This window comes from Lithobates pipiens, unplaced genomic scaffold (assembly GCF_037356315.1).
Source record: "Lithobates pipiens isolate NorthernLeopardFrog02 unplaced genomic scaffold, aLitPip1_a1.2 Scaffold_1, whole genome shotgun sequence".
NCBI lineage: Eukaryota > Metazoa > Chordata > Amphibia > Anura > Ranidae > Lithobates > Lithobates pipiens.
This window is the reverse complement of record NW_027507685.1, coordinates 58,185,011-58,204,217: the sequence shown is the minus strand read 5'-3', so window position 1 is coordinate 58,204,217 and position 19,207 is coordinate 58,185,011. Positions and strand designations below refer to the sequence as shown.

Below are 19,207 nucleotides of genomic sequence, written 5' to 3'. Positions count from 1 at the left end.
CTCCAATTGAGATGGGGGCCAAAAGATCCACGTCTGGTGTGCACCACCTCAGGCACAGTAACCTGAATATCTCCGGATGCAATGTCCATTCTCCTGGGTCCAGCATCTGGCGACTTTGACAGTCCGCCTGCCAGTTCTCAACTCCACGGGAATGTAAATGGCCGACAAAACCAGTACATGTCACTGCGACCTCCCGCGCTGCGACTGAGCTGACCCCCCCCCCCCAGTGATTGACGTATGCCAATGCAGTGACGTTGTCTGACTGGATCCTGATTTGATGTCCTTGCAGTCTCATTGACCATGTGGAGAGGCACAGCCTGATCGCTCTCAGTTCGAGCAGATCGATCGGCAACTTGGATTCTTCCGTCGACCAGAGGTCCTGAGCCGACTGAACCCTCATTACTCCACCCCAGCCGAAAAGGCTGGTGTCCTGTGTGATCACTGTCCACTTTAGAAGTAGGAATGATTTTCCGGCCTGAATCACCAGATCAGTGATTCTCTGACTGACTGGCTCACCTGAATCTGACGACCCAGGGACAACTGAGATCTGTCCCATTTTGACAAGATCTCCTTCTGCAGGACTAGAACTGGGCAAACGGTACAGCCCCAAAAGGAGACCACCAAGAGCTCCAGGACTCGCATGCAAAAGCAAAGCGACGACACCTGTGGTTCATCCGAAGTTTTACCATGGATCTAAGAGTCTGCAGCTTGTCTGAAGGGAGAAAAACTCTCGCTTCCATTGAGTCTAGCAACAAGCCTAGGTACTCCAATGCTGAGTTGGTACAATCACCGAGTTCTTTAGGTTCAACAGCCACCCAAATTCTCACAGAGTCTGCATGGTGATCGCCACATCCTCCTCTAATTCTGAGGCGGAAGATGCTCTCAGGAGGAGATCGTCTAGATATCGCACGATCGCGGCCCCACGTTGCCGTAGCAACGCCAAAACCGGAGCCAAAACCTTGGTAAAGACTCGGGAGGCTGATGCCAGACCAAAAGGGAGAGCCACAAACTGGTAGTGGGCTTCCCAGACTGCAAATCGCAGAAACTTCTGCTGTCACAGGCATACGGGTATGTGCAGGTACGCATCCTGGAAGTTCAAGGGCACCAGGGAGTACCTTTGATGGAGTGCAGCAACTACTGGGCGAACTGATTCCATTCTGAACCTCTGCACTTTAACAAGTGATAGAGGGCTTTTAGGTCTAAGATTGGACGTACCCCTTCCTTCTTGGGAACTACAAGCATATTTGAGTAGAATCCCTGGAAACGTTCCGATTCCGGAACCGGTACAACCACCCTGCGACTCAGCAGGTCCCTTACTGCCCCAAGAGGGCCTCCAGGCGAGCCGGGGATACAGGTATGCTGGAGAGGAAGAATCTGTTTGACGACCAAGAGAGAAACTCTATCTTGTAGCCTAAGGAAATCAGATCGCAGGTCCATTGGTCGAAAACCGAGGGGACCACCGGGCTGCAAACTCCCAAAGACAATCCCCAGCCCGAGACATGGGTGGAGACAAACCTTCATGCGGTAGCACTTATAGTCGCAGGCTTGTTAGGCTTGCGGTTCCAGGGACGTTTTTTTCCCTCCGTGGTCGTCCTGACGGGCTGGGGACGTTATACCGAAGCTCCAGGCGGACTGAAAAGCAGTTAGTGAACGGAAAAAGGGGCCCTTGCCTACCGTGTGGCTCCTTAGCCTTCCTGGCCTGTGGGAGAAGTGTACTCTACCACCGGTGGCATTTTTACTGACGCCATCCAAAGAGGCTCTAAAGAGCCAGTCGCCAAGGAGGGGAAGATGTGTCAGGGCTTTTTTAGATGCCTGGTCAACATATTAGCCAAATCAGGCACCTCAGCACCACAGCTGACACTGAAGCCTTAGATACAGAGGGAGGGTATCCAGGGCCGCGTCACAACGTACTTAAGGCCTTGCACTAGTTGGTCTGCTAATTTTGCACAGACAGGAGAAGCCTCAGTCAGTGTCTGTGACACAAGTGCGGATGCCAATACTGGTCGCACAGCGGACCCCACAACCGTAAACAAGAAACGAGCCACTGCCTCGGCCTTCCTGTCCGCGGGATCCTTAAATGCAGGAGTTCCCACTACCGGGATCATGGTTACTTATTTAACCTGGATACTGGAGGTCCACGACCGGAGGAGCCGACCACTGGTGAGAAGGCTTTCCTCAAAAGGGTAACGCACCTCCACGTGTCTAGGGACCAAAAAGGTCAGTTGCGTGCGACCCCACTCCCTGTAAGTGAACTTGCAAATAAGTCAGATACGGGAACACCATAGGTGAACATGGTGGCTTGCGGGACCCAAAAGGGACCGGTACATCAGCAGGGGGACCTGCTGGCTCCTGAATCTTCAGGGTATCACCCACGCAGTGCCTAGAAAAGGAATCACATAGAAAATGGCCGTTGAAGCCCAGACAGTCAGCCGGCTCTACCCACACTTAAAATGGCCTCCAAACATCGCCGTGAGGTAGATATAAAAAAAAACCTGCAAAGCCACAGCGCTGCACTATTCCCAGCAGACCCTCACAGGCACCTTCCAGGGGCATACCATACAGGTCCCAGGACCACCGCCATTCAGCCAACCCCCCTATGTCAGGTGAGAGCCCACAGAGAGCCCCTATATAGGCGCACACACACACACACAGCTCAGCAGTCACATGCAGCATTCCCCCCTGAGAGGGGGGAGGGAGGGAAGATAGGGACAGGGGAGAGAAGATAGAGAGGTGAGGGGGGCCTCCGAATCGACCTCCCAGGGAATGCCCAGCTGCTCAGCCCCATCAGAACAGGGAGAGCTGTACTTACCAGTCCTGAAGAGCTGGGAGACATTCCATTGTAGATCTACTCCTGATCAGTACAGGGTAGCTACTGGCCTTGGCATACTGTGACGCAGACATCAGTAGCCCGGTCATATGTATGCCCCGGAAAATAAAAGCTCACAATCACCTCTGGAGCTGAGGTATGTCGTGGCCTGCCGAGCCGTAGCTGCGACCTGCACACGCTCGATGGCCGGACTGGGGAGACTACAAGGATAAGTTAACCAGCCTGTCACCCAGCCGGTTGTTGATAGAAGATCACAGGATCATTCATCTTGCGCAAAAAGCCAAGCCTCTGCATAAAAAAAAACATGGACCTATGGGCCCTCTGGGTTCCTAGGTCTGTCGCCTTCACTAGGAAAAATAAAAACTGATTACTGCGAGGCAGGGTGGAGGGTTGATACCTAGGGGACCACCCCCTGGGCGGAACTGAAAGTTCTGAGTGTTGTGTTACAACTTTGCCTAGTGTCTCCTAAAGGGAAATGTATACAACCAAATGGTCTAAGAGAGGAGCTGTGTCGGTCAGTGAATATAAGAGAAAAAAGGTTTGGCTTGAGTTGAGCTTTCATATTATTAAAAATGACATTTCCAATTCAAATTGCAGTAAATTTTCTCAAAACCCAACAAAATTCATATGCATATCTGTAAACAGAATTCCAGAGAAATCGAATCTGTTTTGACTGGTTCATTGATTTTACTGCAAAGCCTCCACTTGCTGCGTGTACAAATACATGCGGCTTTACGGATGCAGATCTTTAGTGCGGGTCAGGCACTAATGATCGGGAACCGGGAAGCCTGGTTCCCAATTACCTGATTGGCTATCATAGTGATCAGCCACTGTGCAGCCCATCCCTGTGTTTTTTTGTTGTTTTTTTCTGCTCCTAAAGTGGATCTTCACCCTCTCAGTCAACACAGACTATTTTTAATCCTTATGCTGCTAGCATTGGTTGTCTGAAACTTTTTTATTTTTACATTTCTTTGGTTACTTTCTGTTTTCCAGGCCTAGGCAAATTATGTCATACATCCGAGGAGTCTTCAGGAGGGGTTTTCTTAGCAAAGCACACCTCAGCTAAGAGCAGATGGATTCCAGGAAGTAAAAGCTAAATGAATCTTCTGCTCTTACTCAAGGTGGCCCGTATGGGGGGGGGGGGGGGGGGTAATGTGATTTTTTTAGCATTATTAAAGTATGAAACATGAATGGATGAGCAAGTCTGCTTTGAATATTAAAAATAAAATTAAACAGCACTTTGGTTTGTGGTGCCAAGATGCAATGAGGTTCCACTTTAAATGGAGAGGTAGATTCTATTTTTCTCCTGTAGTAGGAGAAAGGTACAAACAAAAGCAATACATTATATATATATATATATATATATATATATATATATATATATATATATATATATATAGTCAGGGTTTGATCTAGATCAATAGGTCAGGGTCAGTGTATTTTAGGTAGGATTTAAAAAAAATAAAAAAAACATTTATCAGTAGGAGTATCCATGTCAATATGTTTTATGTAGGGGAAAGAAAGTGTGCACAACTGTTTCTGGCCCCTATGACGAGTGCAAACAACTATATAAATCCTGTATAATAACATACAAATATGTGGTATTGCTGCAATCGTCAGTAGGAGAACCTATCTTTGGTAGGTTATGGTAACAGCAAGAGATATACAGCTACATATAAAAAAAAAAAAAATGATATTTAATAAAAACCAAAATCAGAAGATAGCCATTAGCATTTACCACCAAATGAAAGCCCAATTTGTCCTGAAAAAAACAAGGTACAATCCACCAAGATGCACTAAGTAGTTGTGATGATATGCTATGCAAAGTTGCAAAACTGTGTTCAGGCAGGATTTGAAGGAGTTTAATAAAATAAATAAAATGATTACAAGCTATTATAGCTTCCTTTCAACAGTTTTAGGTCTGTCCTCAGAAGCCGTATAAAACGAAATCATAAGGTTGTAGTTCTGTTTATATGCTGCGGTTACAACTTATAAGTTTAAGGCACTTAATGAAGAAAGCATAATCGGTGACTCTGAAAATTAGAGGATAAGTTCACCTTTGTTCACTTTTTTTTTCTCTAAATTCCCGCTCCCCATGTACCAATAGGGCATTCATGTACTTTTTGTGCAAAAATATCAACGCTTTCCATTAATTCTAGATACACTTACTCTACTTGTCCTCATCCATGTTTCCAGACGTATGCATTAGTAATGTCTTACTTCCTAGACAGACTATATTTTATGACACAGGAAGGAGTTGACCAGCTGACCTCATTAGCACACACTCTACATCATCCACCCACCCATTCCCAGCTGCACGTTTTTTTAAATGAAATGCAATCAGTGATCACCCTTCTTACTAAATACACAATATGCAACCAGTCTGCATAGTGTATGGCCATCTTTATACAAGTACATAGAAGGGAGTGGACAGAAACACTCAGCTGTCAAGCCCATGTACATGCATCTTTTTTTTTTTTTGCGAGGTGGAGAGGCGTTTTGGAGCATTTTCACTCATCATGCATAGGGCAGCCCATCCACCTGAATGGGCTGCCCTACACACAGCAGTCGCCCCAAAGAAGCTTCATAACTATTGAAGCTTGGTGCGTTTTTTTATTGCACTTTTTGGTGCAGCACATTTCTGAAATGCAAGGAAATACACAGATGTGAATGGAGCCTTATTGTTCTTGAGTTACACAACAATTCCACTTTCAGGCCCCATTCACATGTAGCATAGTGGCAGCGCATATTTTGTGGCTCATTTTTTCTGTGACATGCAGTCTGTGAATTTCAATTGGCTGCACTACATGTGGTTAATGGGCTGTCCTATGTGTGATGAGTGAAAATGCTCCAAAATGCCTCCCTACCTCGTTAAAGAGAAAAAAAAAAAAAAAAAAAGACGCATGTGGGGATGTGCGTTCCCACTATGCAGAGATGTGAGCAAAGCTTGACAGACGAGTGTTTCTGTGCAGTACCTCATATGTACTTGTATAAAGATGCGATACACTATGCAATCTGATTGTATATTGTGTATTTAGTGAGAAGGGTGATCGCTGATTGCATTTCATTTAAAAAACATGCAGCTGGAAGTGGGTGGGTAGATGATGCAGAGTGTGTGCTAATGAGGTTGGCTGGTCATCTCCTTCTTGTGTCATAACCTATAGTCTGACCAGGAGGCAAGACATTACTAATGAATACGTCTGGAAAAATGGATGGGTACAAGTAGAGTAAGTGTATGTAGAATTGATGGAAAGGTTTGATATTTTTGCACAAAAGGTACATGAATGTTCTATTGGTGCACAGGGGAGCTGGAATTTAGAAAAAAAAAGAAAAAGAAAAAAGTGAACAAAGGTGAACTTATCCTTTAAGCTGCAAAGAAGGTTATAAGGGAAGGTCAGAAGAACTATTCATTAGTGATCACCTGTAAAGCTGCAGCTTCTAAACTACTGCCCCGGAATTAACTAAAATTATCTCTACCTTTGCTCTTCTTCCCATTCTTCATTCTCATCTGCCTTTTCCGACTTGTCACAAAGTTTTCCACGTTCCTAAAAACCCAAATGGCAAAAATCTTAGGATTGGGCATTTTATAAGAGTAACAGCAATGCATATCAACACTTTGAATGTTACCTTAATATAAGAAACAAAAGGACCACTAAGTTGTACATCACCATGATCTGACAGGGTAGCATCTTCACCATTGTGATCATATTCATAGCCATCCTGATCCTGACCTGTTAGGATGATGGAGAGAGTAAAGTTACTTATTGGCTTTTATTTTGCAGCTTCATTTTTTCTGCTATAATCTTGGCAGCTAACTTGATGAAAAACACAAGCCTTCACCCCACTGACAATACACAAGAGTTTATTCACAAATGAGAAAAACTTTCTACATAAAAAGACCGCTTTTTTTTTTTTTTTAGACATGGCTTTTTTTGGTTGGGAGTTTCAATGCTACAGTCCTCATCCACGTAGCAGTCAAATACTTAGCAGCACAATCACCACTTATTGGTCCGGATTTATCAAGCAGCAATATAAATTAAGTGCTTAAGTCATGCTAGAATCGTTTTTAACCAATGTTATTGGATGTCACTTTAGCAGTCTTAAGCTCAATTTATAGCACAACTCTGGGATATCAAAGCAACCCTCCAACCTCTCCATACCAACTCTCTCCACATCTCGCCTACTCCCAATATTGGGGGGGGGGGGGGGTATCAAAAAGCCCATTTTATTTACCCAAAGCTATATGACGATCCTCCTCTCAACTGCTGTTTACTTCCTGGCATCCTTCTTAGGGCGTTCACATCACTGCTTGCATGATGTGGACACCTCCTATTGGTGGAGGCGACACTTACAGAGACCAGGTCCTCTCTCATAGCCTCCAGTGACAGAAAAGCTCACAGGTGTGAGAGTCACTTAAAGTGATATTTCAGTTATTTATACCAGTGTTTCTCAACCTTTTTTTCAGTGACGGCCCCTTTTAAAATTATGGACAGTCTTGAGGCACTCCCATTCTAAAATGTAAAAAAAACTATTCTAATAGCTTTACATAATGCAGCAACATCACTACACGTAGCACACCCAACGTTTGAGGCAATTTATTCTTCCAAAGCAAACACACTTTTGCACAATAGTGCTGACTAGTATTCCAATGCTTCTCTTCTTCCTCAATTTCTCCCAATCAGTCAGCTAATGTGACCCCAGTGCTGAGGGAGGCAACACACATCCTCCTTATTAATTGATGACATCACTGGTTGTTAGGATGCCAGTGTCTAAAAAGTCGTAATGGTGTATAAGGAAAACCTGTGAGACTTTGTGTAATTAAAAGGCAAGCTTGATCCACCTGCTGGCTTGTATACAATTTTTTACCAATTTCTAGGGATTTTGCCAAGGCAGCCCTGAATAAACCTCAAGTCACCCCAGGGTGCCTGGGCATCCTGGTTGAAAAAGGCTGACTTATACTATAATATTTGTACTAATAGCATTGCAGGATCAAGAAGGAACTGTAAAATACAAGGGTATAACAGAAAACCAGTTCAATAACCGATTTAATAATTCCACTGTCCAAAAATTGTAACCTTGGATGCACTATTTTCTGTCTTCCCCATAATTATTCTGTCAGTAACAAACTTTGCCAAAATAGGGTTACCTTTTTGGGACTCCTGTTTATTCCCCATTATGTGATTGTCATTTTTCAGAGCCTGGTCTCTTGATTCTGATACCTGAGAATGAAGGCTGATTGTATCATCGTCTGAAGGCTGAAAAGAGAGGAAGCTTGGATCACTGAGGAATACCTTGATTAACCAGTCTCCCACCAAACCCACTGCAACCAGTTTACAAAGGGTAGCAGAAAAAGATCTGTTGCCTTAACACCTAATAATCACCAAACAAAAATGTTAAATACATATAAGCGATAAACTATTTCTAAACTTGAACTGGCTTCATATAGAGTTTATAGAAACTTACTTCTGTCGTTGAAAGACGTTTATCCCCATTATCACTTCCAATCCCAGAGTCAGGACCATGATTTTTACTTGGATAAAAGTCTTCAATGCTGCAACAAGACATACAGACATTTGTAATAAACGAATGAAACATATTTTAAAAGAATGTAGCCATTTTCTACATTGCAATGTAAACACATTACTACCCATAAGAAATTTACACTTTTACACAGTAAAATGTATACTGGATATTAAATGAACAAATCTTCAACTTTATAATAAACACTATGGCCACGTACACACGGGCGGACTGTTCGCCCAACCTTGTTCGGCAAACAGTTTCATCAAACAGTCCGCTCAAAATTTGCATGAGCGGACTTGCCCACACACGAGCGGACTGTTTGACGAACAAGGTTGGGCAAACAGTTCGCTCAACTTTTGAAATGAACGGACTCGCCCACGTAAGGCGGAGGCAAATCCGCCCATTTCGAGCGCGTGTACAGGTAGGCGGGGCCCGCGAAGGAGACGTCGCGGGCTCCGCCGCCTGGAATGGGCTTAAAGGGGAACCCCAACGCCGAAAAAAATCGGCGTGGGGGTTCCCCCCAAGTCCACACCAGACCCTTGTCCGAGCACGCTACCCGGCCGGCCAGGAAAGGGGGGCGAGCGAGCGCGCCCCCCCTCCTGAGCCGTACCAGGCCGCGTGCCCTCAACATGGGGGGTGCCTTGGGGAAGGGGGGGCCGCGCGGCCCCCCCACCCCAAAGCACCTTGTCCCCATGTTGATGAGGACAAGGGCCTCTTCCCGACAACCCTGGCCGTTGGTTGTCGGGGTCTGCGGGCGGGGGGCTTATCGGAATCCGCCGGGAGCCCCCTTTAAGAAGGGGGCCCCCGGATACCGGCCCCCCACCCTATGTGAATGAGTATGGGGTACAATGTACCCCTACCCATTCACCTGTGAAATAAAGTACAATAAAAAACACAACACAGAGAAAAAATATTTTATTGCACAGCTCCGGGGGTCTTCGGGGGTCTTCTCGCCGGACTCCTCCGCTATGTGTGTGTAGCTCTTTTGCTAGCGGAGGAGTCCGGCTTTCTTCCTCCCCGCCGCCGGCCTCTTCTCCCGACTTCGGGGGTCTTGTCCCCCTCTTCGGTTCTTCTGCCGGGCCACCGCGCCTGGTCCGGTGGCCCGGTCTTCTGTCGCCGTCTTCCGTTCTTCTGTCGCCGCCTTCGGTTCTTCTGCCGGGCCACCGCGCCTTCTTGTAGCTCTTTTACAGGCGGTGGCCCGGTCTTCTGTCGCCGCTGTCGTCGCCGCCGCCGCCGCCTTCCGTTCTTGTTGTTCTTCTTGTTCTTCTTCTTCTTCTTCTCCTGGAGATGTTGACTCGACGAGCTCTCCGGCCGGAATGCCAGGGACACGCTCCGCTGCCACTTATATAGTGACAATGGGGCGGTGTCACATGGTATATGTCACATGGGTTGGTCACATGGGTTGATGTCACATGGGGACTATGACATCGTAAGGGGGCGGGGTCACCATGTGACCAACCCATGTGACATATACCATGTGACACCGCCCCATTGTCACTATATAAAAGTGACCGCACAGCGCGGCTCTGGCATTCCGGCCGGAGAGCTCGTCGAGTCAACATCTCCAGGAGAAGAAGAAAAACAAGAAGAAGAACAAGAACGGAAGGCGGCGGCGGCGGCGACGACAGCGGCGACAGAAGACCGGGCCACCGCCTGTAAAAGAGCTACAAGAAGGCGCGGTGGCCCGGCAGAAGAACCGAAGGCGGCGACAGAAGAACGGAAGACGGCGACAGAAGACCGGGCCACCGGACCAGGCGCGGTGGCCCGGCAGAAGAACCGAAGAGGGGGACAAGACCCCCGAAGTCGGGAGAAGAGGCCGGCGGCGGGGAGGAAGAAAGCCGGACTCCTCCGCTAGCAAAAGAGCTACACACACATAGCGGAGGAGTCCGGCGAGAAGACCCCCGAAGACCCCCGGAGCTGTGCAATAAAATATTTTTTCTCTGTGTTGTGTTTTTTATTGTACTTTATTTCACAGGTGAATGGGTAGGGGTACATTGTACCCCATACTCATTCACATAGGGTGGGAGGCCGGTATCCGGGGCCCCCTTCTTAAAGGGGGCTCCCGGATTCCGATAAGCCCCCCGCCCGCAGACCCCGACAACCAACGGCCAGGGTTGTCGGGAAGAGGCCCTTGTCCTCATCAACATGGGGACAAGGTGCTTTGGGGTGGGGGGGCCGCGCGGCCCCCCCTTCCCCAAGGCACCCCCCATGTTGAGGGCACGCGGCCTGGTACGGCTCAGGAGGGGGGGCGCGCTCGCTCGCCCCCCTTTCCTGGCCGGCCGGGTAGCGTGCTCGGACAAGGGTCTGGTGTGGACTTGGGGGGAACCCCCACGCCGATTTTTTTCGGCGTTGGGGTTCCCCTTTAAGCCCATTCCAGGCGGCGGAGCCCGCGACGTCTCCTTCGCGGGCCCCGCCTACCTGTACACGCGCTCGAAATGGGCGGACTTTCCGAGCGGGAACAGTCCGCTCATTTCGAAAGTACAGCGGACAAGCCCACACACGGGCGGACTGTTCGCTCAAACACAGTTTCAGCGGACAGTTTTTCGGAATTTCCGAAAGACTTTGTCCGTCCAACTGTCCGCTGAAACTGTCCGCTGAAAGCCCACACACGAGCGGACTGTCCGCCCAAACACTGTTCAGCGGACAAGGTTGGGCGAACAGTCCGCCCGTGTGTACGCGGCCTATGAGTTCAAGTACACCAACAGATGGAACGCAGCCACTGGCAGTTGGTGAGAAGGATGCAGTGCATACATGTGCAATGCAAAGTACCTTTTTGCTGTATAGTATAGGGGTACCCAGGACAAATACAGTCTGTAGTCGCAGCAAAGTTATTTTCCTGGCAAGGGCATAGATCTAGGCATGGGGACAGAGAATGTTTAACCACTTCAGCCCTGGAAGATTTGGCTGCTCAATGACCAGGCCATTTTTCGATATGGCACTGGGTCTAACTGACAATTGTACGGACGTGCAACGCTGTACTGAAACAAAATCTACGTCCTTTTTTCCCCACAAATAGAGCTTTATTTTGGTGGTATTTGATTACATCTGCGGCTTTTATTTTTTGCACTATAAATAAAAGACCAACAATTTTGAAAAAAAAAAACACAATATCTTACTTTTTGCTATAATAAATATCCCAAATTCCCCTAGTGGCCAAAAGGCAAAGCGACGCAAGGTAACGTTGTTTTGCCCAGGGGAGCGAACCTGCCGCAGAACAACTGCGGCGGCTGTGCGGTAAGGGGTTAAAGGGCTTCTATCTTGCACTGCTGGCAGATGTTACTTAGTTACAGAGTAGGTGAGGTTGAAAAAACACTCAAGTCCATCAAGTTCAACCTATGTGTGTGTGATTATATGTCAGTATTACATTGTATATCCCTGTATGTTGTGGTCATTCAGGTGCTTATCTAATAGTTTTTTTAAACTATCAATGCTCCCCATTGAGACCACCACCTGTGGAAGGGAATTCCACATCCTTGCCGCTCTTACAGTAAAGAACCCTGTACGTAGTGTTTAAGGTTCAACCTCTTTTCTTTTAATTTTAATGAGTGACCACGTGTCTTGTTTAGGGCTGAAACAACTAATCGATTAATCGACAACTAATCGATTACTAATTTTCATAATCGATTAATCGGCCAGTAACAAAATGGGGTTAAATTTAATGAGTCTGATATTTACTAGATTGACCCTTCAATAGTATATCTGTCCTCTAATAGTATATACACTATATCATTCCTCTAATAGTATATACAGTATATCTCTCCTCTAATAGTATATACCAGGGATATGCAATTAGCGGACCTCCAGCTGTTGCAGAACTACAAGTCCTATGAGGCATAGCAAGACTCTGACAGCCACAAGCATGACACCCAGAGGCAGAGGCATGATGGGACTTGTAGTTTTGCAACAGCTGGAGGTCCACTAATTGCAGATTCCTGGTATATACAATACATCTCTCCTCTAATAGTATATCTCTCCTCTAATAGTATATAGCCTCTAATGGTATATACAGTATATCTCTTTTAATAGTACCGGTATATACAATATATCTCTCCTCTAATAGTATATACAGTATATATCCCCTCTAATATATACAGTATATCTCTTCTGTCTGTTATTCTCAGAGTGGATTAGATATTTTGCTCCCTAACCATATAGTTGGTTATTTATATTTACCACTGCATTGAGATATTTAAGAATAAATGGTCTTTTTTTTAAACTTTACATATTAACTAAATTATACACTGCGCTTTTTTTTCTTTTAAAGTTGTAACCGATTAATCGAAACAATAATCAGCCAGCTAATCGATTATGAAAATAATCGTTAGTTGCAGCCCTAGTCTTGTTAAACTCCCTTCAGTGAAAAAGTTGTATCCCTATTGTGGGGTCACCAATACGGTATTTGTAAATTTAAATCATATCCCCTCTCAAGCGTCTCTTCTCCAGAGAGAATAAGTTCAGTGCTCGCAACCTTCCTTCATAACTAATGTCTTCCAGACCCTTTATTAGCTTTGTTGCCCTTCTTTGTACTCGCTCCATTTCCAGTACATCCTTCCTGAGGACTGGTGCTCAGAATTGGACAGCATACTCTAGGTGCGGCCGGACCAGAGTCTTGTAGGGTGGGAGAATTATCGCTTTATCCCTGGAGTTAATCCCTTTTTTAATGCATGCCAAATATTCTGTTTGCTTTGGTAGCAGTAGCTTGGCATTGCATGCCATTGGTGAGCCCATCATCTACTAGGACCCCCCAGGTCCTTTTCCATCCTAGATTTCCCCAGAGGTTCTCCCCCTAGTGTATAGATGACATTCATATTTTTGTCACCCACAGGCTTTTACTACATTAAACCTCATTGGCTATGTAGTTGCCCACCCCATTCATTTGTTCAGATCTTCTTGCAAGGTTTCCACATCTGCGGAGAAGTTATTGCCCTGCTTAGCTTAGTATTTTTCGCAAAATACAAACATTGAACTGTTTACCCCATCCTCCAAGTCGTTTATGAACAAATTAAATAGGACTGGTCCTGTACAGGCATATAACTCATGGTAAAGACCGTGTCAACTAAGGGAAAAAAACTTAGGTAAAAATAATTTCAAATATATATACTTGTAAAACCTACATAAAATTACTTTACCCCACAAAAAGAAATCTGAGCATGGTAGAATGTTGTAGGTTTTCACAAGCCTGCTAACCTTAAAGTGTTACTAAACCCACAATAGTAAAATCAGTTTGTATATGCAGTAAAGCATGCTTGCTATACTCACTGATACCTAAGGGGTCAATCTTTGTGTAAAAAAGGCTGTTTGATCCCATCTGCTCTGATCCTCCACTTCATCCACTGTCCCCAATCTGCTTATAGAACAGGGTCTTGGGGGCAAAATGCACATGTTCAGTTTGGTGGGTATTGCTAGAGAGTTTTTTCTTGTGAGAATGTGATCAGCACAGGGCCATTCAGCACTGTCCAGACAGAGAATCGGACGTCCTGCAGTCTCATATGACAATCAGGGGAGAATGAAAACTCCTACAAACTTTAACCAGAGACTGATGGAAGTCACAAGACTGCTCTAACTGCTGATGAGAAAATATTAAAAAGGATTTAGCAGTTTAGATTTACTAATAACTAAAATTGCATGTTTATGTTCTGTGTACTGTGGGAGACTAGATATAGTGAATGCAGGGTCCTGGGTTTAGCAACACTTCAAATGTTTTCAGGCACTAAATTATAGATGGTGACAAGGAAGCAAGATGAAGAACAGAGTTCAGGGTGGACCTCAGTCAGTGAGTAGGTAAACAAAACAAAGCAGCAACAGAAACACTAGTCTCCCCCTGCTGAATAGCCCAGAGAACTCATGGTTTGTTTTGCCATCACATCCAGTACATGTAAAACCACACGCACAGCTTTAAGATTCTCATGTTTCAGCAAAAATCACAAAAAACAGGTATACAAGTCAGTCGCAAACTCCAGACAGCAGGAAGGATTCCTTTTTAGATAGTCCCTGTGTATTCTGAGCTTAATTAGGATGTGCACCCTGCAGATGGAATTCCTCGAATCCCCCCATCCAAGATAAAAATTTTGAGACTTTCAGGTGAAAGCAATGTATAGGCGTGCTGGAACCATTCGTTCCATACAGTGAGGATTTATTTTTTCATAATCTGTTCGTAAACTGAAATGTGTGAATTGCACAAATCATTTCTTCCAAGGTTGCAGCTTTACTTTATAATGGAAATCAAGTGAACCTGCCATAGGTTTAGTTAACATCTGATGGAAATAGCCAGTCAATGTGGTTCAGCCCTCTACTTGTTGACTGGGCCAAAAGAAACCAAATATAACAGATGTTGAATTTAGAAATGTATATGCCTGGTATTCATTACATTGCAGTCATCAAATAAACATTGGTATGGCGTACCTGTCTGTGAGAGGTTGTGAAGGCAGTCTTTTCACTAATGATGGCAAGTCCAATGAATCGGGCTTCTTTTCTGTCCTACAGCATGCGTGAATATTCAAAAACTTGAATATATGTACCTTTCCCTTCAGACAAATCTGTATTAAATCGAAAGAAATGAATACTACTACATCAATACAAACCACTAGAAGCAGGTGTATTAATAAATACATGATATAAAATACAAAGCACAGCGTAATGGGCAAGACAAATAAAACAAGGCAATGGCAGAGAGAACTTTTTCTCTGGGCTGTATTTCTAAATGTAAAAACAGTGCAGTGCTAATAATTATAAATATATAACAGACGTATTTAGACAAGGTGCAAACAACAAAATAAAGAATGAAAAAAAATGGTGGACATCATAGACTATAGTACTGGTTTTGTTTTCAGGTTGTACTGGATATTTATGAATGCAGCTAGCCCTATTTAAGAATCTATTTTTTACTTTAATGGCTATAGAAAACATGTATTGTGCAAGGTAAATGCATGTGCAAGAGTGATGCTTTTGCTTGTCACAGCTTGCAACATCCCTGCACACAATCCAAAAAAAGGCTCTGCTTCTTGTCAAGTCCACACGAACATTCACCTCAAGACATGCTACAGCATCTGCTAGAGTCCAGAATCATATCCACTGATAGTGGTCATACTCATAGCCACACATAGTGGTCACATACCCCCTCATAGAGTGGTGACACTATAATAATATACAACGGATGCAGGACATGTCCTAAAAGTCCATATTCAGAATTGGGAACCTGTGAAACCAAGTTTTTTTTCTTTGGTTTTGCTTGCAAGATATTTTTATATAGTGTTACCTTAGAAATACTAGTATGACGGCAAAAATGTATATACGTCTGTACATTTATCCCAAGTACTTGTACTGGTTGACATAACGGAGATTAAACAGATAATTAGAATCTTGGTAAACATTACAATTCACTTGGGTCTGAACTTTATGTTACCCACAGGTGACACTTTATGTTACCCACAGGTGACACATCTGTATAATATCATATAATATAATATTGGCAGCTTTTATGTACCGTATATACTCGAGTATAGGCCGACCCGAATATAAGCCGAGGCCCCCAATTTACCCCCAAAAAAACTGGCAAACTTATTGACTCGTGTATAAGCCGAGGGTGAGACATGCCTGTCCATCCCTGTGTGTGTGTCCGTCCATCCCTGTGTGTCCGTCCATCCCTGTGTGTCCGTCCATCCCTGTGTGTCCGTCCATCCATCCCTGTGTGTGTGTGTGTCCATCCATCCATCCATCCCTGTGTGTGTGTGTCTCCATCCATCCATCCCTGTGTGTGTGTGTCTCCATCCATCCATCCATCCATCCCTGTGTGTGTGTGTGTCTCCATCCATCCATCCATCCCTGTGTGTGTGTGTATCCATCCATCCCTGTGTGTGTGTGTGTCTCCATCCATCCATCCATCCGTGTGTGTGTGTCTCCATCCGTGTGTGTGTGTGTGTGTGTGTGTGTGTGTGTGTGTGTGTGTGTGTGTGTGTGTGTGTGTGTGTGTGTCCAGCCACCATACACAGCAGGATCGCAAAAAACGCAGTGCGGAAATGAATAGGGTTTGCAGTGTTGCTGCATGGAGTTGCATGGCAATATAGTGTGAACCAGGGCTGAGGACCCATTCACTTGGCAGGGAAAGGGAATAGTTGAGTCGCAGATTTATTCCCGCTGGCCACCCACACAGAGAAGACCATCCAGCAGCCACTTTGCGTCATAGCCACGACAAAAATCCCATCATGTTTAGTGGGCAGTACAGGTGTGTGTGTGTGTGTGTGTGTGTGTGTGTGTGTGTGTGTGTGTGTGTGTGTGTGCGTGTGTGTGTGTGTGTGTCCAGCCTACCTGTGTCCCGAGCCTCCGTCCCGTGTCGTGCCTTGCCTTCGTCCCGTCCCGTCCCGTCCCGTCCCGTGCCGTGCCTTGCCTTGCCTTGCCTTGCCTCCGTCCCGTGCCCTCTTCGTCGGCGGCCATTGTAAAATTCAAAAGCCGCGCCTCCTCCTTCGCCTGTGATAGGCGGAACACTGAATTTCCCAGCAGCCTGTGTTCCGCCTATCACGGACGTCGTATCATCCTCGTCCGTAGTACGAGGATGAGACGATGCCCGTGATAGGCGGAACACAGGCTGCTGGGAAATTCAGTGTTCCGCCTATCACAGGCGAAGGCGGAGCCGGAGGCGCGGCTTTTGAATCATAGAATGGCCGCTGTCTGTCTGCTCGACACGCTGATCGAGCAGGCAGACAGCGATGACTCGAGTATAAGCCGAGGGGGGCACTTTCAGCCTCAAAAAAGAGGCTGAAAATCTCGGCTTATACTCGAGTATATACGGTATATGGCAAGCTGTAATAGGCCAATCACAAATGGGACATATGTTTAGCCTGTGTGATAAAGAGTCTAGGGATTTTTTCCAGTAGACTTTAGGTCTCATGCACATAGGACATTTTGCAAATTCTCCTAGAAGTCTTTTCTTCCTGCCAACTGGGTTTTGGCAGACATTTGAAGGAGTGTGCACTGCGTTTAGGGGTGTTTACAGGCATCGAGTGCTTGGGTGCCAATTAATTTCATTGGCCAGAATAATAATTTATGGGCTGCCAATTAAGGTGAGGTGAAAGGGTGCGCACAAATCATTTTCCAGTTACAGGTGGTCCCCAGGTTACAAACAAGAGAGGGTCTGTAGGTTTGTTCTTAAAGTGAATTAGTTAAAATAACAGTTAAATACAAGTCATACAGGCACAGAGATGTAAATCATTGCTATCAAGGATCTCTCATGTTACCTTTTAACAGGTTGAACCACAAATAGTGTAAAAAGAACAAAAAGAAAACCAGAAAAGAAAATGTATGTAAAAAGAAAAGTAAGAGTATTGATGTACATAGAACAGAATGCATCTGCTAGGTGTGCCAAGTAAAGAGAAGCCGACTATATATAGTCCAAAAAGTTAATAGAAACCTCATAAGTATTGGTATGTTGACATGGGAAGCCTCAACCTATCTGCTCATTGAGATTAGGGGCTAAGAGGTCTCCAAGCCCAGCACATATTTGGCGAGTTGACCAACTTCCTCATTTATGGTCGAAGATGGGCACAGTGTCTAGGAGAGTGTGATGCACTCTCTCCAACAATCTGATGGATTCCATACGTAGGAGCACCTGTGACCATGTTACAGAGGGCCGTCGCCGGTTGAGGGCGATGGCCCATTGGATAGCAATGAAGAGTGTATGCACTAGCTTCTGTTGAGGGGGGTGGGAGACCCATGGGAGCTCAGCAAAAATAGGGCACATTTGAAACATCAAGGTCACTAGTATTCCAGTTAACTGAAGTATGAGCGAGGAGGTTTTTTTTGTCATAAAGGTTTCAACACAGTGCAGCTCCAGACTATGTTCAGGAGAGTACCCCTGTCTTGACATCCTCTAAAGCAGGTGTGTAAAGCGGGTGTGTAGTTTAACTACCGCCCCTTTGAATGAGACTGAGTGTGTGCATTTATGCATGTTAGAGACCATATCCTGCCAGTCCTCCACTGAAAACTCCTGGGCTGTCTTGGTCTCCCAGCCTAACATAGTATTTATAGGTGTTCAAATAAGCAGAAGGAGCAGGGATTCTAAGGTTACAAGCCCCTGTGCAATTCAGATGTGGAATAATAGGCCCATGTTGAAGGCAAGAGGGAACTTTGGTTTTCCTAGGAAAGAGGCCAGGCTAGGTTAATTAGAGAGCAATTTAAATTTCTCCTTGTAAAGACCAGAGATAAAGGGACTGACCCACAACACCATTAAGCGGAGCAACATCTCTTTTGGGGAAACCGAGCGTGACCAGAGGAGACCTGGGAGGTAGTAAGGGATAACTGAAATCTGCTAGAATTGTAACCACGGTATTGATGCAGGGGAGGCGTGCCATTGTGCCATTTGGATGAGGCGAGATGCCAGGAAGTATTTCCATAGATCCGGACATCCCAAGCCACCTCTAGATTGGGTTCTGTACATCAGCAAATGGCTCATTCAAGGCTTTTTGTTTTGCCATATGAATTTAAGCAGCTGTCTGAATAGTCATTATCGTGGAACGGGGTAGAGTTTGGGGAGAATTGACATCTTTAACGCTTGGATTCGGCCTAAAAAAGGAAATTCGGCAGGAGGGAACAGATACATTTTTGTCACTCCAGCCCAAAAAAATATTTTTATGTTTTTTTGGATAGCATAGGGAAGGGTTAACACCCTGTAACATTTTTTGCTGTGTGTGCCCCTGTTCAGAAGATTTCACCTCACATTCTGTCTCTGGCAATTGTATTTTGAAAATTAGGATTGGTGATAAAGCTTCAGTCGAGATACCTTTTTCCCATAACTCTTGCAGGAGAGAATTTCCCTTACTAGGGGTAGATTTCCTCTCACTTCCTGTTGTCTCCCTCTGTATGCAA

At 45.4% G+C, this 19,207-nt stretch overlaps 1 protein-coding gene and 1 long non-coding RNA gene across 5 annotated transcripts in view; one reads left to right on the top strand and one right to left on the bottom strand.

Annotated features, from left to right (window-relative positions):
• Window positions 1-8,423, top strand: part of LOC143924385 (uncharacterized) — a 90,136-nt gene extending 81,713 nt beyond the window's left edge. For both annotated transcript variants that reach the window (XR_013261872.1, XR_013261862.1), the window contains exon 4: window positions 8,023-8,423. This is a non-coding gene — a long non-coding RNA (uncharacterized LOC143924385). The remainder of the gene's footprint in view (window positions 1-8,022) is intronic.
• LRCH2 (leucine rich repeats and calponin homology domain containing 2) overlaps window positions 1-19,207 on the bottom strand; it is a 198,039-nt gene that overhangs the window by 114,522 nt on the left and 64,310 nt on the right. For all 3 annotated transcript variants that reach the window (XM_077448439.1, XM_077448510.1, XM_077448599.1), the window contains exons 6-10: window positions 14,753-14,886; window positions 8,291-8,378; window positions 7,974-8,082; window positions 6,455-6,558; window positions 6,305-6,372 (exon numbers count right to left, since the gene is read on the bottom strand). In XM_077448439.1, coding sequence (XP_077304565.1) covers window positions 6,305-6,372; window positions 6,455-6,558; window positions 7,974-8,082; window positions 8,291-8,378; window positions 14,753-14,886 — 503 coding nt within the window. The remainder of the gene's footprint in view (window positions 1-6,304; window positions 6,373-6,454; window positions 6,559-7,973; window positions 8,083-8,290; window positions 8,379-14,752; window positions 14,887-19,207) is intronic.